Source organism: Coregonus lavaretus (assembly GCF_964263955.1).
Source record: "Coregonus lavaretus genome assembly, chromosome: 14".
In the NCBI taxonomy this organism is placed as follows: Eukaryota; Metazoa; Chordata; class Actinopteri; order Salmoniformes; family Salmonidae; genus Coregonus; species Coregonus lavaretus.
Genome location: NC_140001.1, coordinates 28,990,408 through 29,017,227, shown reverse-complemented (window position 1 = coordinate 29,017,227; position 26,820 = coordinate 28,990,408). Strand labels below are relative to the sequence as shown.

General features: G+C 42.5%; 1 protein-coding gene across 1 annotated transcript in view; it reads left to right on the top strand.

Annotated features, from left to right (window-relative positions):
- The window catches only part of LOC311141295 (LIM domain kinase 2-like), a 39,892-nt gene extending 17,991 nt beyond the window's left edge, over positions 1–21,901 (top strand). Inside the window, exons 4-16 of the mRNA XM_084176587.1 lie at positions 4,402–4,511; positions 4,988–5,176; positions 7,224–7,329; positions 7,852–8,066; positions 8,200–8,386; positions 12,922–13,008; positions 13,559–13,690; positions 14,137–14,193; positions 15,991–16,056; positions 18,545–18,722; positions 18,841–18,896; positions 19,099–19,256; positions 19,616–21,901. Of these exons, the coding sequence (XP_084032713.1) occupies positions 4,402–4,511; positions 4,988–5,176; positions 7,224–7,329; positions 7,852–8,066; positions 8,200–8,386; positions 12,922–13,008; positions 13,559–13,690; positions 14,137–14,193; positions 15,991–16,056; positions 18,545–18,722; positions 18,841–18,896; positions 19,099–19,256; positions 19,616–19,820 (1,746 nt within the window). The 3' untranslated portion in view covers positions 19,821–21,901. The remainder of the gene's footprint in view (positions 1–4,401; positions 4,512–4,987; positions 5,177–7,223; positions 7,330–7,851; positions 8,067–8,199; positions 8,387–12,921; positions 13,009–13,558; positions 13,691–14,136; positions 14,194–15,990; positions 16,057–18,544; positions 18,723–18,840; positions 18,897–19,098; positions 19,257–19,615) is intronic.
- The last annotated feature ends 4,919 nt before the right edge of the window (positions 21,902–26,820 follow it).

The following is a 26,820-nucleotide window of genomic DNA, read 5'->3' as shown; positions in this document are numbered from 1 at the left end:
CCTGGTTGACCCAGGATCCAGAGTATCAGGTATTATGATGCAGTAGGCTTCTAGCTTGGTTCACTTAGATCTCATGGAACATGAAGACGACAGTGTTGGTGAAGAACAGTTAGACAATGACAAAGCTGTACATCATATAATATATGAATAATAATAATTCACTGTCAGGGTTACCATTGTATTCAGAGGTTAGATGTGTAGGTCCATACTCAAATAACACCAGTTCACAGTGAATCACTATTCTTTGATATGAGTTCAGGGGGTTGTGCAGTAATAAGATCTGCTTTTCTCTGTGTACAAATGAGGGAACTGTCAGCTTTACCCCCCCCCCCCCCCCCCCCCAGTGTGTTAGTTAGGTTCCCCATCATGGCCCCGCTCTGTTCTCCTCTGTACAGTCTCCACAGTTTACTTCCCCCAGAACATAGTGAACTTTTGAGGGAAAACAGAGAACATGGAGTGATTTTGGAGCCAGTCCATCACCTGATTCAGTCCACTGTGGTGGAAAGGCAATGGATACTACCCACACTGCATCACCAGTCCACCACCAGACCACCACACTGTTTATTGGGGATGGTTTTTGAAAGATCGAGTATCTGTTATTAAGGGAAGGTTAGAATGTTTAAGCTTGATTGCGTTTGTCAAAATCTTCCAGGATTAGACCATGAGCTCATGGTTATGCTATGGAAGAGTCGCTGAAGGCTGGATATCGGTTAGCTTTCTTGTTGTTTCATCAGTGCTATGGAATGCCCATGCCTCATGCATGGGGTTGGAGTGCTGTGGAACTTCATTTTAACAGTGTTATGGGCACAATTAAATCAGGTCTAAATACAACTGCTGATGGCACAAACAATTGCTGGTCACAAAAGGATAATTTCTCTTCAACTGGATTAAAGTGGGTCCCAAAATTATTCTTTTTTTAGAACAAGAAGGTTGCCAGTAAGCAAAATACATAATGGGCCTTTCTATTTGTTCTTGGCCACATTGGCTCTGAAAGCAAGGTGCCAAGTATTTCTGGCAGAGTTGAATTGGCAGCCTTCTCTTAGCTAGCAGCCGAACCAACACGGCGTAAAATCGTATGGATGTTGGGTCTCTCAGGAGAGGAGAGCAGTGTGGAGCAGGCAGCTACTTATGGCTGTTGTGTGTTTGCGGGGCAGGCTACGGCACAAAACAGCATTTTGTTCTCTAATTAGGAGATCGTGGCATACCATTTTTCCTTTCTGTTTGCCTACTTTTCTCTGTGGCTGGACACGTTTTACAGTTCTGACACAAGTTGTAAATCCTCTCAAATTTTACCACTTTTGAAGATCCTTCTTTTGTTCCCTTTATTTTGGTGAGATGGGAAAATGAACAGAGATCAACTCCAGTGTGTTGTGTAAGGCAATGCGGAGACATTGCCTCTGGAGTCATGTTGGTCATACACATACACACTAGCCTCCCCTATCTGAGAGAGCCTGCACACACACAGCCACCTATGGACTATGACACAGCCATGTGTGTCTAGCTGGGGCTCCTTCAGGCTGTTTCTGTCTGGGGTCAGTGTGGTAATGCTCCAGTCTGGAGGGAGGGAGGCACAGCCACACATGGCTTACATCACCCAGCCTAATCTCACTGCTGCCTGCAACAGCAACAATATCCTTTCCCAACACTCTTACTCATAGCAGCCGACAATGAAGAGCAGGGGGAGAATGGAAAAAGTTATCCTACTTCAAAGACTACAGGTTTTCATTAATATCTTCACATTCCTTATAAGTTATCCCTGTTTGAATTCATCTGGGGAGGAGCTTGTCTTAAGACTCCCATCTCACATCAGGGTGAAGGAAAAGCAGCCAACAAGTGCTCAGCGTATGTGGGAACTCCTTCAAGACTGTTGGAAAAGCATTCCAGATGAAGCTGGTTGAGAGAATGCCAAGAGTGTGCAAAGCTGTCATCAAGGCAAAGGGTGGCTACATTGAAGAATCTAAAATAAATGTTGATTTCTTAACGCTTTTTTGGTAACTACATGATTCCATATGTGTTATAACATTGTTTTGATGTCTACATTATTATTCTACAAGGTAGAAAATAGTAAAAATAAAGAAACCCTTGAATGAATAGGTGTGTTCAAACTTTTGACGGGTACTGTATGTATGTATGTATGTATGTATGTATGTATATACAATACCAGTCAAACCATCTCAATTGGGTTGAGGTTAGGGGATTGTGGAGGCCAGGTCATCTGATGCAGCACTCCATCACTCTCCTTCTTGGTAAAATAGCCCTTACACAGCCTGGAGGTGTGTTGGGTCATTGTCCTGTTGAAATACAAATGATAGTCCCACGAAGCCCAAACCAGATGGGATGTCTGCTAAATGATGTAAATGTAAATGGCTTATCGCTGCAGAATGCTGTGGTAGCCATGCTGGTTAAGTGTGCCTTGAATTCTAAATAAATCACAGACATTGTCACCAGCAAATCACCCCCACACCATAACATCACCTCCTCCATGCTTCGTGGTAGGAACTACACATGCGGAGATCATCCGTTCACCCACACCGCGTCTCACAAAGACACGGCGGTTTGAACCAAAAATCTCAAATTTGGACTCCAGACCAAAGGACACCTTTCCACTGATCTAATGTTCATTGCTTGTGTTTCTTGGCCCAAGCAGGTCTCTTCTTATTATTGGTGTCCTTTAGTCGTGGTTTCTTTGCAGCAATTTGACCATGAAGGCCTGATTCACACGGTCCCCTCTGAACAGTTGATGTTGAGATGTGTCTGTTACTGGAACTCTGGGAAGCATTTATTTGGGCTGCAATCTGAGGCTGGTATCTCTAATGAACTTATCCTCTGCAGCAGAAGTAACTCTGGGTCTTCCATTCTTGTGGCGGTCCTCATGAGAGCCAGTTTCATCATAGCGCTTGATGGTTTTTGCGACTGCACTTGAAGAAACTTTCAAAGTTCTTGAAATGTTCCGTATTGACTGACCTTCATGTCTTAAAGTAATGATGGACTGTCGTTTCTCTTTGCTTATTTGAGCTGTTCTTGCCATAATATGGACTTGGTCTTTTACCAAATAGGGCTATCTTCTGTATACCACCCCTACCTTGTCACAACACAACTGATTGGCTCAAACGCATTAAGAAGGAAAGAAATTCCACAAATTAACTTTTAACAAGGCACACCTGTTAATTGAAATGCATTCCAGGTGACTAGCTCATGAAGCTGGTTGAGAAAATGCCAAGAGTGTGCGAAGCTGTCATCAAGGCAAAGGGTGGCTATTTGATTTGTTTAACACTTTTTTGTTTACTACATGATTCCATATGTGTTACTTCATAGTTTTGATGTCTTCACTATTATTCTACAATGTAAAAATAAAGAAAAACCATTGAATGAGTAGGTGTGTCCAAACTTTGGACTGGTAATGTATATACAGTGTATGTGTGTGTGTATGTGTGTGTATATATATATATATATATATATATGTATGTTATTCTACTGCTTTAGGTTATAATTATTGTTTGGATAACCTTATTTACTATTATGTATCGATTTTTACCTTTAATCTTTTCACTCTTTTTTGCATTGCGCACTGCAGAGAACACTGGAAGAAGAATTGTCACTGAATTTACCACAGTGAATTATTGTAATGTTTGTTTGTGTCAATCCCATAATGGATGGGTTGCCAATTGGCGATTTGACAAGATTCTTTTTTTTTTCTTTTCATAAAAAAAAAGAAACAAATGTCATTCATTAATTTAGGTCATTACAGTATAGTGAGAAATTTGTTTGGAACATTGAATCGCAATAAAATTGCAGTATCGAATTGCAATACATATAGAATCGTGATAAATTGTGAATCATATAGAAGCGCAATACATATTGTATCGGCACTCAACTATCGCGATATCATAAGGTCCCTGGCAATTCCCAGCCATAGTGGATACGTTGTCTAATTTAGCATGAGCGCAAGACCAACAGATTGGGAGTGTGTAAGTTATAGACAAAAAGGTTATGAGTAAGCCGGTGTACATGCATGACAGAACCAGACTTTATTTCAGAGTTAGTGAGGGTGTGAGGAGAGAGAGAGTGTCAGCAAGAGGTGTGCTGTGATTTGAAAAGGCAGGGCTTGGGAGCTGGGAGGTAGATTACATCATAGCAGATTCCAGACAGGCTGAGAGTGGAGCAGGTGTTACTGATTGTGTTACTGCCACAAAGAGAGGAGGACAGCACACACAACACCATATAGCGTATAACACCATCTAGCACACAACACGGGACAATACAGAACACCACATAGCGTACAACACCACACAACACAGCTCAGCACAGCAGGATCACCCTGAAGAATTCTCTGCTTGGACCTGGAACGCCATGGGAAAGATCAAAGCCCGGAGACAAACTCACCTGTATCTGTTCTTCCAGGTGGCTGGAGAATACAAGTATCACCCAGAGTGCTTTGTATGTCTGAGCTGCAAGGTGGTCATCGAGGACAGAGACACCTACGCCTTGGTGGAGCGATCCAAACTGTACTGGTGAGGGTTGTTTTACTGTTTACTATCTACTGCTCACAGAGTTGTTGGTTTTATTTGTTTAGATTCTGAATTCTGTTTGTAAGTATGGTGTTAAGTCAGATGTTGATAGAGGCAGTTTAGGGAATGTGATGTTTGTTATTGCAAACAGGCAACATCACTCTTTCTGATTGATCATTTAGGAATCTGGTGCGTCTGTCATACCTGAGCCCCTCTACTGTCTGACTCTCCATACCCCTCCTTTCTGCTCTCTCCTTCTCTTCATATTTTTCTCCAATAAAACTTTATTGTTCCCAAAGGGAAATGATTTTGCAGCAAAGTACTAACAGATGTAGGTAAAGGAAGTTGGAAGGAAGTAGAACACTTTGATGTTTAAACACTGATTTGAATACTTTCAACTGGTAAGACCTTAAAAAACATAATCATTATCCAGAACAATACCCCTTATTCCTTGTTTCTTCTCTCCTCCTCTCGTGCAGTGGGAAGTGCTATAAGCAAGTAGTCCTGGCGCCCGTGTTGGAGAAGCGTTCGGCCGATTCGGCCCTGGATTCCCTGCCCCACACGGTCACCCTCATCTCAATGCCCTCTGCCACCAACAGCAAGAGGGGCTTCTCTGTCTCTGTCCTAAGAGACGTTGCCAGCGGCTCCGCTAGCGTGCAAGTCAAAGAGTGAGTGGATTTAACTGGTCACTCACAACTAGTGAATCTGTACACCCTTGACTGTCTAGGCCTGAGTGGGATGAGTCATGTGTTGTGTAACTGATTATAGATTTGCTGAAATAATAGGCCATTAGTCCTTGATATAGATGTTTGTACATAACCAATAAGACTATGTAACCTGGATTTAATAGTTAAATCCCACATCTCTTTACTTTGGTGGTGTTATTATAGTCTTGATCCAGGTCAGCCAAGGAGTCTCTCGTTAGCTGATAGATGTACTTGATGTTGTGGACAGACACACACCCACCTCTGTATTGTCCAGGTGCTCACTGCTGATTGGTCAACAGAACCAGCTCTCCTCTGACAGACCTAAATGGAGTCTGGTCATAGTTCATTCTGATACTGGTGCTCCAGACTGACATGTCTATACAGTGAGGGGAAAAAAGTATTTGATCCCCTGCTGATTTCGTACGTTTGCCCACTGATAAAGAAATTATCAGTCTATAATTTTAATGGTAGGTTTATTTGAACAGTCAAAGACAGAATAACAACAACAAACATCCAGAAAAACGCATGTCAAAAATGTTATAAATTGATTTGCATTTTAATGAGGGAAATAAGTATTTGACCCCCTCTCAATCAGAAAGATTTCTGGCTCCCAGGTGTCTTTTATACAGGTAACGAGCTGAGATTAGGAGCACACTCTTAAAGGGAGTGCTCCTAATCTCAGCTTGTTACCTGTATAAAAGACACCTGTCCACAGAAGCAATCAATCAATCAGATTCCAAACTCTCCAACATGGCCAAGACCAAAGAGCTTTCCAAGGATGTCAGGGACAAGATTGTAGACCTACACAAGGCAGGAATGGGCTACAAGACCATCGCCAAGCAGCTTGGTGAGAAGGTGACAACAGTTGGTGCGATTATTCGCAAATGGAAGAAACACAAAAGACCTGTCAATCTCCCTCGGCCTGGGGCTCCATGCAAGATCTCACCTCATGGAGTTGCAATGATCATGAGAACGGTGAGGAATCAGCCCAGAACTACACGGGAGGATCTTGTCAATGATCTCAAGGCAGCTGGGACCATAGTCACCAAGAAAACAATTGGTAACACACTACGCCGTGAAGGACTGAAATCCTGCAGCGCCTGCAAGGTCCCCCTTCTTAAGAAAGCACATATACAGGCCCGTCTGAAGTTTGCCAATGAACATCTGAATGATTCAGAGGAGAACTGGGTGAAAGTGTTGTGGTCAGATGAGACCAAAATCGAGCTCTTTGGCATCAACTCAACTCGTCGTGTTTGGAGGAGGAGGAATGCTGCCTATGACCCCAAGAACACCTTCCCCACCGTCAAGCATGGAGGTGGAAACATAATGCTTTGGGGGTGTTTTTCTGCTAAGGGGACAGGACAACTTCACCGCATCAAAGGGACAATGGATGGGGCCATGTACTGTCAAATCTTGGGTGAGAACCTCCTTCCCTCAGCCAGGGCATTGAAAATGGGTCGTGGATGGGTATTCCAGCATGACAATGACCCAAAACAGACAGCCAAGGCAACAAAGGAGTGGCTCAAGAAGAAGCACATTAAGGTCCTGGAGTGGTCTAGCCAGTCTCCAGACCTTAATCCCATAGAAAATCTGTGGAGGGAGCTGAAGGTTCGAGTTGCCAAACGTCACACTCGAAACCTTAATGACTTGGAGAAGATCTGCAAAGAGGAGTGGGACAAAATCCCTCCTGAGATGTGCGCAAACCTGGTGGCCAACTACAAGAAACGTCTGACCTCTGTGATTGCCAACAAGGGTTTTGCCACCAAGTACTAAGTCATGTTTTGCAGAGGGGTCAAATACTTATTTCCCTAATTAAAATGCAAATCAATTTATAACATTTTTGACATGCATTTTTCTGGATTTTTTTGTTGTTATTCTGTCTCTCATTGTTCAAATAAACCTACCATTAAAATTAAATACTGATCATGTCTTTGTCAGTGGGCAAACGTACAAAATCAGCAGGGGATCAAATACTTTTTTCCCTCACTGTATGCTGTATTTCTCTCAGGGTCAGAGGAATGCATATCAGCCCGGAAGTTCGGAATGCCATCCATGTTGGTGACAGGATCCTGGAGATCAACGGTCTTCCAGTGGGGACACTGATGGAGGAAGAGGTGAGTTGCATGATCCAGCTTTTCACAATACACTGAATAATAAAGCATTGAAAAAGCAATGAGCTTTAAACATGTAGACTATTCAGTAGTAACCCAGTGGTGTTACTGTTACTCTAAAATAGAAGACGGAACATGTGATCTTTGCATTCCATTCATTCCGCCTTCGTTTAAACATTCTTTAGCTGGGAGAGGATGGCATCTGAAAGGACTCAATCTCACCACACCACATCACTCAACCATGTGCATTCACTAATTTAATTTTAGTTCCCACCTTTCCTGTTTGCGACAAGGTGCATTCCAATTAAAAGCTTCATTCAAGTCATGTAGTGTAAGTCAATTTGATAGCTCTTCGTGTTATCAGGATCCTGTTCTCATTGGAACCCTGCCTAGTTCTAATTCCATCCCGTGTTCTGTATAGGCCTTATACCAATACCTATCTCATTAGTGTTGCTTGCCCATGTTACTATGTCAGAGAGAACTTTGGCCTAGCAGATTATGTATTCTGATTGATTGGTGTTTCAGGTGGAGGACCTGATTCATCGGACCAGTCAGACGCTGCAGCTGCTCATAGAGTATGATCCAGTCAGGCAGCGGTTGGAGAGGCTTAGACTGGGGTCCTCGCACAACCGCTTGGGGGTCCCCGCCACCTCCCGCATGCGCCTGTCTTTGCCCTCTGACAGTGTCCTGGAGAGGACAGACGTGGTGGATGATGGCACCCTAAAGAGGAGGTCTCTAAGGTACAGCTAAACCAGCCAACCTTGGGAGAGAGAGTCTAAGCATTGGGGCAAAAATTGAGAGATTCAAAGAACTTGATTCAAGTAGAACTTGATCAATGTCTAACTGACCTTTGTTCCTCTCCGTTAATGGAAGGCGTAGCAACAGCATCTGTAAGTCCCCTGGGCCAGCCTCCCCTAAGGAACACCCTATCCTGACCCGGGACATCGGGCGCTCCGAATCCCTGCGCTCCTCCAGCAGCTGCTCTCATCGCATCTTCCGCCCCTGTGACCTCATCCATGGAGAGGTGCTGGGCAAGGGCTTCTTTGGCCAGGCTATCAAGGTCAGCTTTTCACCCAACAATCATCCTCTTTTCCACACACATCTCAATCTGTATTGCCACACCTATTTGCTATAACTTTAACCAAAGCCTAAAGTAGTGCGTGTGTCCACAGGCGTGAAAGGAAGCTAAAGTAATTCCGCTGCCTAAAAATAGTAAAGCACCCTTTGCTGGCTCTTAACAGCTGCCCAATCAGTTTGCTGCCTTTTCTTAGTCAACTGATGGAGAGAATAGTTTGACCAAATACAATGCTATTTTTCAGATAACAAGTTAACTACTGAATTTCAGCATGCATATAGAGAAGGGCACTCAACGTGTACTGCACTGACTCAGATGACAGATGATTGGTTAAAAGTAAAGCTGTCCCAACCTAAAAAAAAATCTTGGTCAACCGAGAGTCGTCTGTTCTTTCGACCAATCGATTGGTCTAAAGTTTAAAACATGTATTTTTCCATATATAGACACACCCTATGTGTGTTTTAATAAAATCAACTATGCACTGTGTTTGTCTGATGCTTTAAGCGCACTGTTTTGATGAAATGATTAAGACACAAATAACTCAAGAGGGAGCCAGAGATCAAGATAGCCTAACCAGAAGAAATTAACCTGTTCCCTCCCCCCCCCCCCCCCCCTCCAAACAACGTGTCCACTCCAACAATGGGAACGGTAAATTACTGTAATAATAATATATTGAATGCATTAACAGAAATTACCGTAACCAAACAAACATTGTATATTAGAAATTATGGGAATTAACGGTAAATGTACTACTGGTGATATATGTAATGGTGAATTGATAGACGCAACAATTCACACAATGAAGTTATGAAACAATGAATGCACACGAATTGGCGGGAGAGAGTTCAATCTGGAGAGAGATGCGCCTTGTGCATCTAAGCCACACCCCTTCTTCTTGACTCAACATTTAAAATTATAGGCCTACCCAATACACATTTTCTTCACACATACTGTAGGACTAAGGAATACTCTCACAAACGGTGTCAGGTCCAAAGCAGTAGCCAATTATGGAAAACCAATGCAATTTCACTTATTTTCTCAAATTGCTTGGTGTGCCAAGGCAAATACCCTCTCAGCACACGTGCCTTACGTTGCTGATGCCTGTCTTAGAGTGATGGACTGTGCCATTCCCGCGGCCTCCACAATGGATTAATCCACTGAGATAGGTGTGCCATGGTTGGAGAGTTATCCAATAGAACGCAGAGAGTGTTCTTCATCAGAAGCTTCTCTAACAGCAGATACAGTGCATTCGGAAAGTATTCAGACCCCTTGACTTTTTCCAAATTTTGTTACGTTACAGCCTTATTCTAAAATGAATTAAATAAATAAAAATCCTCATCAATCAACACATAATACCCCATAATGACAAAGTGAAAACAGTTTTTTAGAAATGTATTTTCAAAAATGAACAGAAATACCTTATTTACATAAGTATTCAGACCCTTTGCAATGAGACTCCAAATTGAGCTCAGGTGCATCCTGTTTCCATTGATCATCCTTGAGATGTTTCTACAACTTGATTGGAGTCCACCTGTGGTAAATTCAATTGATTGGACATGATTTGGATATGATTTGGAAAGGCACACAAAAAGGGTACCCAAAAATGTATGCAGCATTGAAGGTCCCCAAGAACACAGTGGCCTCCATCATTCTTAAATGGAAGACGTTTGGAACCACCCACACTCTTCCTAGAGCTGGCCGCCTGGCCAAACTGAACAATCGGGGGAGAAGGGCCTTGGTCAGGGAGGTGACCAAGAACCCGATGGTCACTGACAGAGCTCCAGAGTTCCTCTGTGGAGATGGGAGAACCTTCCAGAAGGACAATCATCTCTGCAGCACTCCACCAATCAGGCCTTTATGGTAGAGTGGCCAGACGGAAGCCACTCCTCACTAAAAGGCACATGACAGCCCGCTTGGAGTTTGCCAAAAGGCACCTAAAGGACTCTGACCATGAGCTTCTCTGGTCTGATGAAACCAAGGTTGAACTCTTTGGCCTGAATGCCAAGCGTCACGTCTGGAGGAAACCAGGCACCGCTCATCACCTGGCCAATACCATCTGTACGGTGAAGCATGGTGGTGGCAGCATCATGCTGTGGGGATGTTTTTCAGCGGCAGGGACTGGGAGACTAGTCAGGAACGAGGTAAAGATGAACGGAGCAAAGTACAGAGAGATCCTTGATGAAAATCTGCTCCAGAGCACTCAGGACCTCAGACTGGGATGAAGGTTCACCTTCCAACAGGACAACGACCCTAAGCACACAGCCAAGACAATGCAGGAGGGGCTTCGGGACAAGTCTCTGAATGTCCTTGAGTGGCCCAGCCAGAGCCTGGACTTGAACCCGATCGAACATCTCTGGAGAGACCTGAAAATAGCTGTGCAGCAACGCTTCCCATCCAACCTGACCGAGCTTGAGAGGATCTGCAGAGAAGAATGGGAGAAACTCCCCAAATACAGGTGTGCCAAGCTTGTAATGTCACACACAAGAAGATTTGAGGCTGTAATAGCTGCCAAAGGTGCTTCAACAAAGTACTGAGTAAAGGGTCTGAATACTTATGTAAATGAGATCTCCGCTTTTTATTTTATAATACACTTGCAAAAAAATCTAAACCTGTTTTTGCTTTGTCATTATGGGGTATTGTGTGTAGATTGATATTTTTTATCCATTTTAGAATAAGGCTGTAACGTAACAAATAGTGGAAAAAGTCAAGGGGTCTGAATACTTTCAGAATGCACTGTATGTACAGTTCGGTGTTGATTTGGGCTGTTGCTCTTCTCTATTTTTCAAATTATTTGCCACTGGTTTTACACAAAGCTAGAATGACTATGTATGCAGATGATTCCACACTCGAGATGTCAGCGCCCAAAGCAAGTGAGCTCACTGAAATTCTAAATAAGGAGTTACAGTCCATATCATAATTGGTGATTTAATAATAAACTGGTCTTAAATGGATCTAAAACTAAAACATTGCATTTGGTTCAAAACATTCTCTAAGACCTAAACCTCAACTGCAGTTGTGCGTAAAGGGTGTTGAGGAAGCTAAACTCCTAGGTATAACATTGGATGGTCAATTATCATGGTCAAGTCATATTGACGAAGTTGTTGTGCAGATGGGTAGGGGTATGTCTGTTTATAAAAAGATGTTCTGCGTTTTTGACACACAAATCAACTGTACTAGTTGTTCAGGCTCTGGTTTTGTCCCATCTTGATTACTGTCCGGTAGTGTTGCACGGTATACCTGTACTGCGGTAATACCATGGTAGCAAAACGTCATGATACTTGGATACCAACATTTTAGAATACCATAGTATCATTTCATATGATACTACTGACTTTTTCAGCCCTACTGAGCTAAAGAACCTGCTGGCACCTGTTATAAAATGTTTATAAAGTCAGTTTTGTATATACATTCAGTTGAATTTAAGCAACAGCCACTAGTCTCTTGTATGCACAGGTCCAATAATATCCACTTAACTTTAATGCACATATCACGTGTGGCAGCTGTAATCAGCCAGCTGCATCCCTTATCAGCATGTGTTTGATGCCATTCCATTTGCGCCGTTCCAGCCATTATTATGAGCCATCCTCCCTTCAGCAGCCTCCACTGATGTATATTCCTTCCTCCCATTCCTCCAACCAAATCACAGGTAGGCCTTTGCAAATATGAGAAAATCAGCCATTCTATGCAGTATTCCATTATACACTGAACAGAAGTGCGAATTTCAGTGACCAGGTTTTTGGAGAACGTTTAGAAAACGTGAACAAGCGTCTGGGGGACGGGGCGAACAGGATGCTAGGCCACAGTTTTTTTTTTTTACCGTAGTATCGCAACACTACTTGGTATTGTGATACTTGGCCTGGTATTGTATCGTTTGTAAAATATTGGTATCGTGACAAGCCTACTGTCCAGTAATATGGTCAAGTGCAGCAAAGAAAGATATAGCAAAGCTGCAGCTGGCTGAAAACAGAGCAGCACGCCTTGCCCTTACTGCACATATACAACTAATATCAACAACATGCATGGCAGTCTTTCCTGGTTGAGGGTTGAAATGAGATTAACTGCATCTCTTCTTTTTCTGAGAAATATTACTGTGATGAAAATTCCAGATTGTCTGCATAATCAAATAACATTCAAACACAGTATTATACAAAGCCATGATCGCATGGAAGTCCCATCTCCAATTACTCAAGCAAACAGCTAAATGACCTTTAAAAAATGGATTAAACAACATCTAATGGAACGGCGGGGACTGTGAGGGGACAAACGCACACACAGACACACTCTAACACATACATTTTTTGTTGTATTGTTTGTATATCATTGTATTTTAAATTTGTGTGAATGTCCTTGTCTGTCAGTGGGTGTTCTCTTGTCATGTTTTTTTTTTTTTTGTGGAACCCAGGAGTTGCTGCTGCTTCTGAAAAAGCTAATAGGGATCCAAAAAAACAAATCTCTCACATCCACTCCATGCCTCCACATCTACACAGATGTCAGTGTTTTGTTTTTCTCCACATTGACAGGTGACCCACAAAGCCACTGGTGAGGTGATGGTGATGAAGGAGCTGATTCGCTGTGATGAGGAGACCCAGAAGACCTTTCTAAAGGAGGTCAGTAGTCTAATCTGGTTATACATTGGGCTATGATTTATTATACCCATAAATGAGAGCTTGCCAAATGTCACTATTTGCTACATAGATGGATTGCTTTAGGACAACCTTATTATTTTTGTATGCACTTGCTCCAGTCCTCCGAGGGAAAAATAAGCTTGTGATTTTTTGCAAAGATAAAATACCTCCAATGTGGAAACTGATTGCTGTGGTGATAAACACTATGAAATTGTGAAAATGATGTGAATGCCCTTTTTGTGTAAGAGCTGTTTGGAGAAGAAAGAAAAGTGGAATTTCGGCATGTTCTGGTGGGATGGAACTTTTGACCCACATCAAGATGTCACAATGTGATCTGATTATAATAGGCCAATACCTGTACATTTGGGTAAGGGGGTGGGCTCTAGACCATCCTATCAGCCAATCAGGGATGTGTATGTAAATATCTTCACATTTCTTTCTTAACGCCCACACGATCAGACTGAGCATTTCAAGGGCTCAGTCTGATTCAAAAATCATACTGGGATGAAAACATACCTCTCTTTCTCTCCAGGTCAAAGTGATGAGGAGTCTGGAACATCCCCACGTGTTGAAGTTCATCGGTGTGCTATATAAGGACAAGAGGCTGAATTTAATAACCGAGTTTATCGAGGGAGGCACACTGAAGGATTTCATTAGAGACATGGTGTGTTTCAACTAGTTAATTAACTTAACTGTCTCTTTATGCTCTCCCACTGCTCCAAAATAGCATTTGGTAGCCTTGGGTCTACTGTTAGTGTTTTCTTTAAAGGAGAAGTTATTTTTTACAACCAAATCTAAATATTTATGTAAATAGCATGTTATAGAAGGGACAAGACACATTTTTGGTGATTTCACGTTTTTTTTAATTATTTTTTTTATTTATTTTTTTACAGCTAATCACTTCCTCATCCTCTTTGTGCAATATAGGGGCCTGGAAAAAACATGAACATAGGCTCCAAAAACATTTGATTTTAGAGTTTCAGTCGTGGATTACAGTATATGATTTTGTATAACTTTCTTTTGAACTCCCACAATATTTTGTGTAGCCATAAAGGATAGTCGGGGCCACCTATTTAAATATATATATATTTATTCTCTGGGTTGTTACAGGACCAGTTTCCATGGGAGCAGAGGGTCAGCTTCGCTAAAGGTATTGCTTCTGGAATGGTGAGTTGGCCCCTTCCAGGGATATTTACCATTGGCGGTAAAACACTGTATAGACACTGGCTGCTTTTTGTTCAGATGGATTAGCCTCCAATATGTATGGTGGTAGTTTAACACAATGCATTTAAAGGTACAGTACCTGAAGCGTTTTTCCAAAATGCTATGTATCCATTTTCAGAAATGTTGGTAAACTAGCTTTTATTGTTTTAAAGATCTTATGAAAGAGATTGGTGTGTTTTTCCCCCCACATTTTGTTGTTACAACTTGAATTCAAAATGGATTCAATAAAACATTTTTATCCCCAATCTACCCACAATACCCCATACTGACAGTGAAAACATGTTTTAGAAATGTTAGCAAATTTATTGTAAATTAAATACAGAAATCTCATTTACATAAGTATTCACACCCCTGTTAGAATCAACTTAGAATCACATTATGTTCCAGCCCCTTGACCATCCGCTCAAGAAAAAAATTGGCCCGTGGCTGAATCTAGTTGATGATCCCTGCTCTATAGGCTTCCTTCTTTTCACTCTGTCTTTTAGGTTAGTATTGTGGAGTAACTACAATGTTGTTGATCCAGAATCAGTTTTCTCTTGTCACAGTCATTAAACTCTGTAACTGTTTTAAAGTCACCATTGGCCTCATGGTGAAATCCCTGAGCGCTTTCCTTCCTCTCCGACAACTGAGTTGGGAAGGACACCTGTATCTTTGTAGTGACTGGGTGTATTGATACACCATCCAAAGTGTAATTAGTAACGTCACCATGCTCAAAGGGATATTCAATGTCTGCTTTTTTATCATTACCCATCTACCAATAGGTGCCCTTCTTTGCGAGGCATTGGAAAACCTCCCTGGTCTTTGTGGTTGAATCTCGTATTTGAAATGCACTGCTCGACTGAGGGACCTTACAGATAATTGTGTGGGGTACAGAGATGAGGTAGTCATTCAAAAATCATGTTAAACACTTGTTGCACATAGAGTCCACGCAACTATTATTTGACTTGTTAAGCAAATTTGTACTCCTGAACTTATCTAGGCTTGCCATAACAAATGGGTTGAATACTTAGAGACATTTTAGCTTTCATTTTTTATTAATAAAACATTTCTATAAACATAATTCCATATGACATTATGGGGTCTTGTGTGTAGGCCAGTGACACAACATCTCAATTTAATACATTTTAAATTCCGGCTGCAACACAACAAAATGTGGAAAAAGTCAAGGGGTGTGAATACTTTCTGAAGGCACAGTATTTGTTTGAAATCTAGCACTTGACGGTTTCATTTAAGAGACAAATAATCATGTTTTGTTGCAAAATGCTATATCCACCTCACTCTGAGAAAAAAGTATCACTACTAGATTTATCACAGTCAAATGTGACAAATAATTACATATGTAATAAAGAACTATGCAAATGATACATTTGTGACATCAATATTTTCAAATCTGCCTACTTGAGGCAGGGATTGCCCTTGCTCATGGGTCATACAGGAGTGGTTGGGCCTGGGCAGTGACTTAGCCATATGTTCCAGAGACCTTACTGTATTTCTTAGCCAACAGAGTGGCAGGCCTGCACATTTCCCTGGAGCCCAGCTCAATGCTGACAGTAATCCTGATTCCCTTTCCTTTTCCACAGTCCCACCACAGAAACACAACTATGTGGGGCAACAAAAACATATTTATATTTTCCCACTTAAGACATTGTCAAATGATGAGGTTTCTGTCTCTAATATGGAGGGTTTGCTTCCCCTTGTGGATGATTGGTTTGTTTGACTCATCATCTTTCTTTATTTCAGGCCTACTTGCATTCAATGAGCATCATCCATAGAGATCTTAACTCTCACAACTGCCTGGTGAAACTGGTAGGTGACCTGTTCTGAATTGTACATGGCATGCTAACTCAGAGATGGATAGGTAGAGGAGAATATAGAGGAGCAGAGATCCCTTTCAATTGTCCTGATTCATATACAGAAACACATAAAGATACTACTCCAGCCTCATTATTTCAAATTAATCATAAAGTCATTGTTTCTCTCTTATACCAAAGTGTGTTTGGCTCCTAAACTGTTAAAGCTAGATGTACCTTGGGTACTGTTGGTTATTGTTTCAGATGAGCCTGGAGCATGTTTTGTTGTTGTGACAGGAGTCTGTTACTGAGCCATGGCAGTCTTGTCGGTACAGGCCAGGGTCAGGTAGAGCTATGTTCTATTGTAGCAGCAGAACACAATTTACAACACGATGCCCCGTGTAGCTCAGTTGGTAGAGCATGGCGCTTGCAACGCCAGGGTTGTGGGTTCGTTTCCCACGGGGGGCCAGTATGAAAATGTATGCACTCACTAACTGTAAGTCGCTCTGGATAAGAGCGTCTGCTAAATGACTCAAATGTAACAACATGTTGTGTAAGTAGTAAGGTACAGGCTTATATACAGTGGGGAGAACAAGTATTTGATACACTGCCGATTTTGCAGGTTTTCCTACTTACAAAGCATGTAGAGGTCTGTAATTTTTATCATAGGTACACTTCAACTGTGAGAGACGGAATCTAAAACAAAAATCCAGAAAATCACAATGTATGATTTTTAAGTAATTAATTTGCATTTTATTGCATGACATAAGTATTTGATCACCTACCAACCAGTAAGAATTCCGGCTCTCACAGACCTGTTAGTTTTTCTTTAAGAAGCCCTCCTGTTCTCCACTCATTACCTGTATTAACTGCACCTGTTTGAACTCGTTACCTGTATAAAAGACACCTGTCCACACACTCAATCAAACAGACTCCAACCTCTCCACAATGGCCAAGACCAGAGAGCTGTGTAAGGACATTAGGGATAAAATTGTAGACCTGCACAAGGCTGGGATGGGCTACAGGACAATAGGCAAGCAGCTTGGTGAGAAGGCAACAACTGTTGGCACAATTATTAGAAAATGGAAGAAGTTCAAGATGACGGTCAATCACCCTCGGTCTGGGGCTCCATGCAAGATCTCACCTCGTGGGGCATCTATGATCATGAGGAAGGTGAGGGATCAGCCCAGAACTACACGGCAGGACCTGGTCAATGACCTGAAGAGAGCTGGGACCACAGTCTCAAAGAAAACCATTAGTAACACACTATGGCGTCATGGATTAAAATCCTGCAGCGCACGCAAGGTCCCCCTGCTCAAGCCAGCGCATGTCCAGGCCCATCTGAAGTTTGCCAATGACCATCTGGATGATCCAGAGGAGGAATGGGAGAAGGTCATGTGGTCTGATGAGACAAAAATAGAACCACTCGCCGTGTTTGGAGGAAGAAGAAGGATGAGTACAACCCCAAGAACACCATCCCAACCGTGAAGCATAGAGGTGGAAATATCATTCTTTGGGGATGCTTTTCTGCAAAGGGGACAGGACGACTGCACCGTATTGAGGGGAGGATGGATGGGGCCATGTATCGCGAGATCTTGGCCAACAACCTCCTTCCCTCAGTAAGAGCATTGAAGATGGGTCGTGGCTGGGTCTTCCAGCATGACAACGACCCGAAACACACAGCCAGGGCAACTAAGGAGTGGCTCCGTAAGAAGCATCTCAAGGTCCTGGAGTGGCCTAGCCAGTCTCCAGACCTGAACCCAATAGAACATCTTTGGAGGGAGCTGAAAGTCCATATTGCCCAGCGACAGCCCCGAAACCTGAAGGATCTGGAGTAGGTCTGTATGGAGGAGTGGGCCAAAATCCTTGCTGCAGTGTGTGCAAACCTGGTCAAGACCTACAGGAAACGTATGATCTCTGTAATTGCAAACAAAGGTTTATGCACCAAATATTAAGTTCTGCTTTTCTGATGTATCAAATACTTATGTCATGCAATAAAATGCAAATTAATTACTTAAAAATCATACAATGTGATTTTCTGGATTTTTGTTTTAGATTCCATCTCTCATAGTTGAAGTGTACCTATGATAATAATTACAGACCTCTACATGCTTTGTAAGTAGGAAAACCTGCAAAATTGGCAGTGTATCAAATACTTGTTCTCCCCACTGTAGGTCTTCACAGATCTTTCACTGTATGGCAACACTCAATGAGGTGTATTGAGTTTTGTCTGTTATTTCCATTGTAGTGACATCTGTATAATTGTCTCAGTTCAGTGTCATTATATACAGGAAGACAACACTCATTGTTTACATTTGATACACATTTCTGGTCATACTGCATTGTGATTTTTTAGATTTGTCAATGACTTTACAAACAACAAGCAAAATCCATTGGGAACAATCTTATATTTTGTTGTTATTTGACCCATATTGATTGAGGTATGAACAAAACACCTACCATTATTACATTGCTCTTGACCTCTAACCCCTGACCTCCCTCAGGACAACACAGTGGTGGTGGCAGACTTCGGCCTATCCCGGCTCATGGTGGAGGAGAAGGTCAAGCACCCTCCCCCTGAGAAACTGGCCAATAAGAAGAGAGTGTTCAGGCGCATTGACCGTAAGAAGCGCTACACTGTGGTGGGGAACCCCTACTGGATGGCTCCAGAGATGCTGAACGGTGAGCAGAGCAGGAGGACCCAGCATGGAGCTGTGGATCACACGGATCATTCACTTCAACACATCTTTATTCATTCTATGCCGGTCTGTTAATTAACTTTCCATTTTGTCATCCTCAGGTAAACGCTATGATGAAAAGGTGGACATTTTCTCCTTTGGGATTGTGCTTTGTGAGGTAAGAATGCAATTTTAAAGCCTTGCTTTTTATATTGACCGTATTAGGCTATGAGCTGTATGTTGAAATTATGAATACATTTTGTGCTTCAAAGTTAGGCTAATATAGCTTCAGTATCATTTAATCAGTTTGATTTGTCCACAGTGTTAGTCAGATACTGTAATCTGGAGTGTGGATCCATTCTTAACTCTCTCTGTTGTAGATTATTGGGCAGGTGAATGCCGACCCAGAGTGCCTTCCAAGGACCTATGACTTTGGCCTCAATGTAGACAAGTTCATGGAGAAGTTTCTCCCTGATGACTGCCCACAAGCTTTCTTCGCATTGGCTGTGGCTTGTTGTGACCTCATCCCTGAAAACCGGTGAGTTGAGCCTATTTTTTAATACAGTATCTGATGAGGGAAGAAACAAGACAGAAGGAGAACACAGTGGGAGAGAAAGCGCAGTGTTTGTAACTGAGCTGAAAGGCCACATGTGGGAAAGTTCTCCCCCTCCTCCCCATGAGACGATATACAGGCTATTCTCTGCCCTCTAGAGCCACAAAAGCCAGCGGAAAAACCAAATACCCCTCAGATTTAGATAGCATCTGTCTCAGCCTGCCTTCCCAGGGACACGCCTTCACAGCCAGATTGCTCCCTCATGTTCCCTCATCCCGACCTGCCTGCCTAGCTATATTCCTGGTTGTAACCTCTAACCCCCCTGTGTCTCCCCCCCTCCCCAGGCCTGCCTTCCAGAAGCTGGAGGACTGTTTCGAGGCCCTGTGCCTCAACCAGGAGATGGGCATCCCTCTGCCAGCCGAATTGGAAGAGCTGCACCAGAGACTGTGTCAACTCCACCCCCCTAAAGACAGCTCCTCTCCATCCCAGTCCACACCCCCAACGCCAGCACCTCCTGAGGAGCCCAGCCTGGCTGACAACAGCACCTAGCACAGACACTTGTTCCTCTGGATCCCCAAGCCCACCTTCCACGACCACCGTCTGGACTGCTGCACTGGATGAGGGGTGGGGAAGAAAGACCTAACTTGTGCCATTTGGGAACTGGATACCCTGAGCTAGCTGGACAAAAACCCCAAATGCACACACCAGGACATGCAGGGTACACATCTGTTTTTACCATACTACCAGAACCTGTTATGTGGTTCACTGGCTGATTGATGACTGGCTCAGAGTTAACGCAGGGCAGGGTGTGTGGAGTGAAGATTGTTTACCATCAGGAGGACACGTCTAGGGACTAAAACACTCTCTCTGAGGAGGCCAAGTCACATCAGTCAGAGAAATGTGTCAAATGAATGTTATGAGCTCACCAAGCAGGAAAATCCTTGTCAAACAGTGCTCTGAGGCCCTTGATCTTAGAGATAACTTTCAAGCTTCACTGATGGGATCAGATCCACTCTACAACCATTAAGTGTAATCATGTGCACTCATCCTTTAGTCTTTTTTCTCGTTTTTCAAGCGAAGGTCTTTTAAGGGAGTATGCGAGCACACTTATTCGGTTCGCCTAGCCGACTTCAGCTAGCTGCCAACCAAACTAAAGCATGCTGATGCCTTTATTGTCAGTGGATGGTTTATGGGGCATCTACTGACTTCAAGTTACTGTAGAGGGTGGTAATGGTAGTGTATAGATTTTCTTACCATTAACTAAATGTTTTCATTCCACTTTATTAACTCCATATGAATTTGTTTCTGTTCATGTGCAGTCATGGACAGATTAAAATTAAATTGTGATTTGGAGCTGTTGACTGAGTTGGAGTTTGTTATAGGATGAAATGAATACTGTTGTTTTCACATGTAGCTAAGCTAGCACACTTTCAGAACCAGAACGGTACCTGGTGCTTGTTGTTAAAGGCCCAATGCAGCCATTTTATATCAATATCAAATCATTTCTGGGTAACAATTATGTACCTTAATGTAATAGATTTCCATTAAAATGGGCAAAAATAGCTTTTTAGCAAAAAACACTCTCAAGCAAGAATTTTGCTAGGACTGTCTGGGAGTGGTCTGGGTGGGGAGGGGAAAACTAGCTGTTATTGGTAGAGGTTTGGAACTTTTTTAACCAATTTACTGCATGATGTCACCATAGAAAGCTGAAACTCTCACCCATGCAAAACTGCTTATTTAGAAGGTTCTGTTTAGATTGTATTTTCAACCAGCAACTATCAGGAAATAACACTGATCAAATTTTTTCACACTTTTACTGTGTTCGTTTCATCAGCTGTTGTACATAATTATATAAAACACAGGAAAAATCTGAATTTGGACTGCACTGGGTTTTAAGGACCACTCAACACAGCACTTTATGTGCTTCAGAATCTCAGCTGCTGATTAGACACTGAACATGGTGTGTAGTCAACGGAGCTCTGCTCTCAAAGGCATTGTGCAACTTACTAAAAAGTGACTTGTATAAATAAATAAACTGGATTTATATTAATTTTTATGAAGTTTGCTGTAAGAAATGTATATAAATGTATATATGCCTCTATCTGGCAGTTTCTTAGGGGAATCAAGGGTTTATAGATTTTGTTTAGACATTTTGTACAAATGAAGATTAATAAAAACTGGGAGTTCTGTTTGCTAGCATAATCGTTCTATGGTACTGACTTGTACAAATTGTAACCATCATTTATCACCATAGTGTTGAATGAATTTAATGAATTAAACAATACCATTTTGAAAGCAGTTTTTCTTTTCAGTTTTTTTGCCAATATACTGTTAACTTTACAAACAACATTATTATTTACTTCAAAGTGGCATACACCGAAGCCCTCCCCTCCCTTTGTAAATGGAGGTAGATGACCACTAGAGGGTGGTAGTGTATCACTTTTCTCATGGGGTTGGTGCATCTTAGATCGCATCTCTGATAGTCTAATTTAATTCCCAGTGAGCATGACTCATTCATTCTCTTAACAGGAATAGAAGGTTTCAGCTAAATTTAAATTGGGATTGTGCCGCAGAGCATCATGGGGGTTGTATGTGTTGAGATGATCACATTCTATATAAATGTTTGTACTGAATTTCTGTCTTCCGTCTCATCATTATTGAATTGTTTTTAAAGACGTGGTTATGAAACCCATGAGACGAAACAAAAGATCTGTACATACAGTAACTATGTCCGGAAGACGTCGTTTTTTACAAGTAACAAAGTGGTTTAGTTCAATTTTGTTTTAGGTGAGGGATCGCACATTTTCTTTAATGACAAATTTCCTTAATCAAAGTTGAATAAGCCTATCATTATATACTGAACAAAAATATAAAAGCAACATGTAAAGTGTTGGTCCCATGTTTCATGAGCTGAAATAAAAGATCCCAGAAATGTTTCATACGCACAAAAAGCTTATTTCTCTTATTTCTCTGCACAAATTTGTTTACATCCCTGTTAGTGAGCATATCTCCTTTGCCAAAATAATCCATCCACCTGACAAGTGTGGCATATCAAGAAGCTAATTAAACAGCATGATCATTACACAGGTGCACCTTGTGCTGGGGACAAAAAAAGGACACTCTATAATGTGCAGTTTTGTCACACAACACAATACCACAGATGTCTCAAGTTTTGAGGAAGCGTGCAATTGGTATGCTGACTGCAGGAATGTCCACCAGAGCTGTTGCCAGATAATTGAATGTTCATTTCTCTACCTTAAACCGCCTCTGACGTCGTTTTAGAGAATTTGGCAGTACGTCCAACCGGCCTCACAACTGCAGACCACATGTAACCACGCCAGCCCAGGACATCCACATCTGGCTTCTTCACTTGTAGGATTGTCTGAGACCAGCCCCCCGGACAGCTGATGAAACTGTGGGTTTGCACAACCGAAGAATTTCTGCACAAACTGTCAGAAACCGTCTCAGGGAAGCTCATCTGCGTGCTCGTCGTCCTCACCAGGGTCTTGCAGTTTGGCGTCGTAACTGACTTCAGTGGGCAAATACTCACCTTCAATGGTCACTGGAACGCTGGAGAAGTGTGCTCTTCACGGTTGATTCCCGGTTTCAGCTGTATCGGGAAGATGGCAGACAGTGTCGTGTGGGCGAGCGGTTTGCTGATGTCAACGTTGTGAACAGAGTGCCCCATGGTGGCGGTGGGGTTTGGTATGGGCAGGCTTAAGCTACGGACAACGAACACAATTGCATTTTATCGATGGCAATTTGAATGCACAGAGATACTGTGATGAGATCTGAGGCCATTATTGTGCCATTCATCCGCCACCATTACCTCATGTTTCAGCATGATAATGCACAGCCCCTTGTCGCAAGGATCTGTACACAATTCCTGGAAGCTAAACATTTCCCAGTTCTTCCATGGCCTGCATACTGACCAGACATTCACCCATTGAGCATGTTTGGGATGCTCTGGATTGACGTGAATGACAGCATGTTCCAGTTCCCGCCAATATACAGCAACTTCGCACAGCCATTGAAGAGGAGGGGGACATAATTCCACAGGCCACAAACAACAGCCTGATCAACTCTATGTGACGCTGCATGAGGCAAATGGTGGTCACACCAGATACTGACTGGTTTTCTGATCCACGCCGCTACCTTTTTTTAAAGGTATCTGTGACCAACCGATGCTTATCTGTATTCCCAGTTATACGAAATCCATAGATTAGGGCCTAATTTATTTATTTCAATTGACTGATTTCTTTATATGAACTGTAACTCAGTAAAATCTTTGAAATTGTTGCATGTTGCGTTTCTATTTTTGTTCAGTGTAGAATATGCATACAATGCATCCTTCAATTGCAACCTCTGCCCAAACATATGGTATAAATATGTTATATTTCACGGGAATATGCATTTACTGTTTCATGAGCGAATTGGAGCAGATGGTGTTAACAAACTATTAGCCTTTTTGTATTTTTGTTTCAATCAAAGCATACTGTATATCCTGCCTAGTGGCACACTCTGTTGAGTTTTGACACAAAAAATAATAATACGACTATTCAGCTTCAGGTAACCATCCTAAAATCTCATTAGAAATGAAGTGTTCTTGGTGTAACAGTAACGTTATAGGCTTACTATGCTATTATATTCGGTTCTGTTATGTAAAACGCAATTAATCATGTGATCTTGAAGACATTGATTCAGCTTTGATCTAACTTTACTAGATGAGTATGACTATTAGGCATAGGCAACAGATCTTGATGAGATGTCATTTTAATCGATTGAAGCGCCCTTCGTGGTGCTGAAAGGACAGCACCAGGATCTCACAATGATGTTAAAGAAGTTGAACCAACTTCTGGTGCTGAAGGATAGCTGAAGGATATCTCTGCTATTTGTTGGCTATAGCCTAATGTAAAAGCAAATAGATATACACTACATTACCAAAAGTAAAAGTATGTGGACACCTGCTCGTCGAACATCTCATTCCAAATCATGGGCATTAATATGGAGTGGTCCCCCCTTTGCTGCTATAACAGCATCCACTCTTTTGGGAAGGCTTTCCACTAGATGTTGGAACATTGCTGCAGGGACTTGCTTCCATTCAGCCACAAGAGCATGAGTGAGGTCGGGCACTGATTTTGGGCGATTAAGCCTGGCTCGCAGTCGGCGTTCCAATTCATACCAAAGGTGTTCGATGGGGTTGAGGTCAGGGCTCTGTGCAGGCCAGTGAAGTTCTTCCACACTGATCTCGACAAACCATTTCTGTATGGACCTTGCTTTGTGCACGGGGGTGTCCACATACTTTTGTATATACAGTGCATTCGGAAAGTATTCAGACCCCTTGACTTCTTCCAAAGAATATTCAGTTACAGCCTTATTCTAAAATGGATTAAATAAATAAAAATCCTCAGCAATCTACACACAATACCCCATAACGACAAAGTGAAAACAGGTTAAACATTTTTTTTGCAAATGTATTACAAATTACAAACATAAATACCTTATTTACACAAGTATTCAGACCCTTTGCTATGAGACTCGAAATTGAGTGCATGTCAGTGCAAAAACCAAGCAAAGAGGTCGAAGGAATTGTCCGTAGAGCTCAGAGTCAGGATTGTGTCGAGGCACAGATCTGGGAAAGTGTACAAAAACATTCTGCAGCATTGAAGCTTCCCAAGAACACTGTGGCCTCCATCATTCTTAAATGGAAGAAGTTTGGAACCACCTAGACTCGTCCTAGAGCTGGCCGCCCGGTCAAACTGAGCAATCAGGGGAGAAGGGCCTTGATCAGGGAGGTGACCAAGAACCCGATGGCCACTCTGACAGAGCTCCAGAGTTCCTCTGTGGAGATGGGAGAACCTTCCAGAAGGACAACCATCTCTGCAGCACTCCACCAATCAGGCCTTTATGGTAGAGTGGCCAGATGGAAGCCACTCCTCAGTAAAAGGCACATGACAGCCCGCTTGGAGTTTGCCAAAAGGGACCTGAAGGACTCAGATCATGAGAAACAAGATTCTCTGGTCTGATGAAACCAAGATTGAAGTCTTTGGCCTGAATGCCAAGCGTCACGTCTGGAGGAAACTTGGCACCATCCCTACTGTGAAGCACGGTGGTGGCAGCGTCATGCTGTGGGGATGTTTTTCAGCGGCAGGGACTGGGAGACTAGTCAGGATCGAGGGGAAGATGAACGGAGCAAAGTACAGAGAGATCCTTGATGAAAACCTACTCCAGAGCGCTCAGGACTTCAGACTGAATCGAAGGTTCACCTTCCAACAGGACAACGACCCTAACCACACAGCCAAGACAACGCAGGAGTGGCATTGGGACAAGTCTCTGAATGTCCTTGAGTGGCCCAGCCAGAGCCCGGACTTGAACGCAATCTAACATCTCTGGAGAGACCTGAAAATAGCTGTGCAGCGACACTCCCCTTCCAACCTGACAGAGCTTGAAAGGATATGTAGAGAAGAATTTGAAAAACTCCCCAAATACAGGTGTGCCAAGCTTGTAGCATCATACCCAAGAAGACTCGAAGCTGTAATCGCTGCCAAAGGTGCTTCAACAAAGTACTGAGTAAAGGGTCTGAATACTTATGTAAATGTGATATTTCTGTTTTTTAAATAAATTGGTCAGTAAGGGGACAGGCTTTCTTACATATATTAAACCCTGCTGTACCAAACTAAATGCTAGACTGGAAGCAAGGGGAAATAATGTACAAGTAGAGCATGGCGCTTGCAACGCCAGGGTTGTGGGTTCGATTCCCACAGGGGGCCAGTATGAAAATGTATGCACTCACTAACTGTAAGTCGCTCTGGATAAGAGCGTCTACTAAATGACTAAAATGTAAATGTAAGTTGAGATAAATATAAGAGATGATTTGGACAGCAACATGAACATGATGTTCTTATGGAGGCGCAGTGATAACTTTCAGATGGAACTGTTAACAGGCATAGGTATGTCTGTAACGGCCAATACTACACATCTTGTAACGCTGCTCATCCAATCAGCATCCAGGATCCATACAACCAGTTTTACAATACCTAACAGGCTAACTACATACTTTGAATTAGTGCATGTCAAGTGTTCCCCCCTACCCACTTAGCTAAGTGTTTACATATTAGGCTACATATAATTCAATAGAAGAAAACAGAGTGAGAGAAGGAGAGGGAGAGACTGCCAGTTCCTTCATGTTTTGGCTGTATAACACAGCCAATGGCTACATTTAGGAACTGGCAGTCTCTCTCTCACCCTCGCTCTCTCTGTTTTCTTCTATAGAATTCATATACAACCTTCTGTGTTTGTCAAAGAACAATGCCGGGACTAGTTTATGTGGATGCGGATAGATTTCCAGCTTTGTGCTTCGTTTGACAGCGCCATTTGCATATGTTAATCTTTCTGCCAAGTAGTGACGGGCCTTTCAGTGAAGGAAATAAGCAGGAGATAGGCAGGACTTACCAGCCTTCAGTGGTGGTGGCTATGTAATGTAATCCGACACCAGAGTCACTTGTTACTACAGCTCATAACCAACTAGCTGGGCTGAAGAGATTGAGAT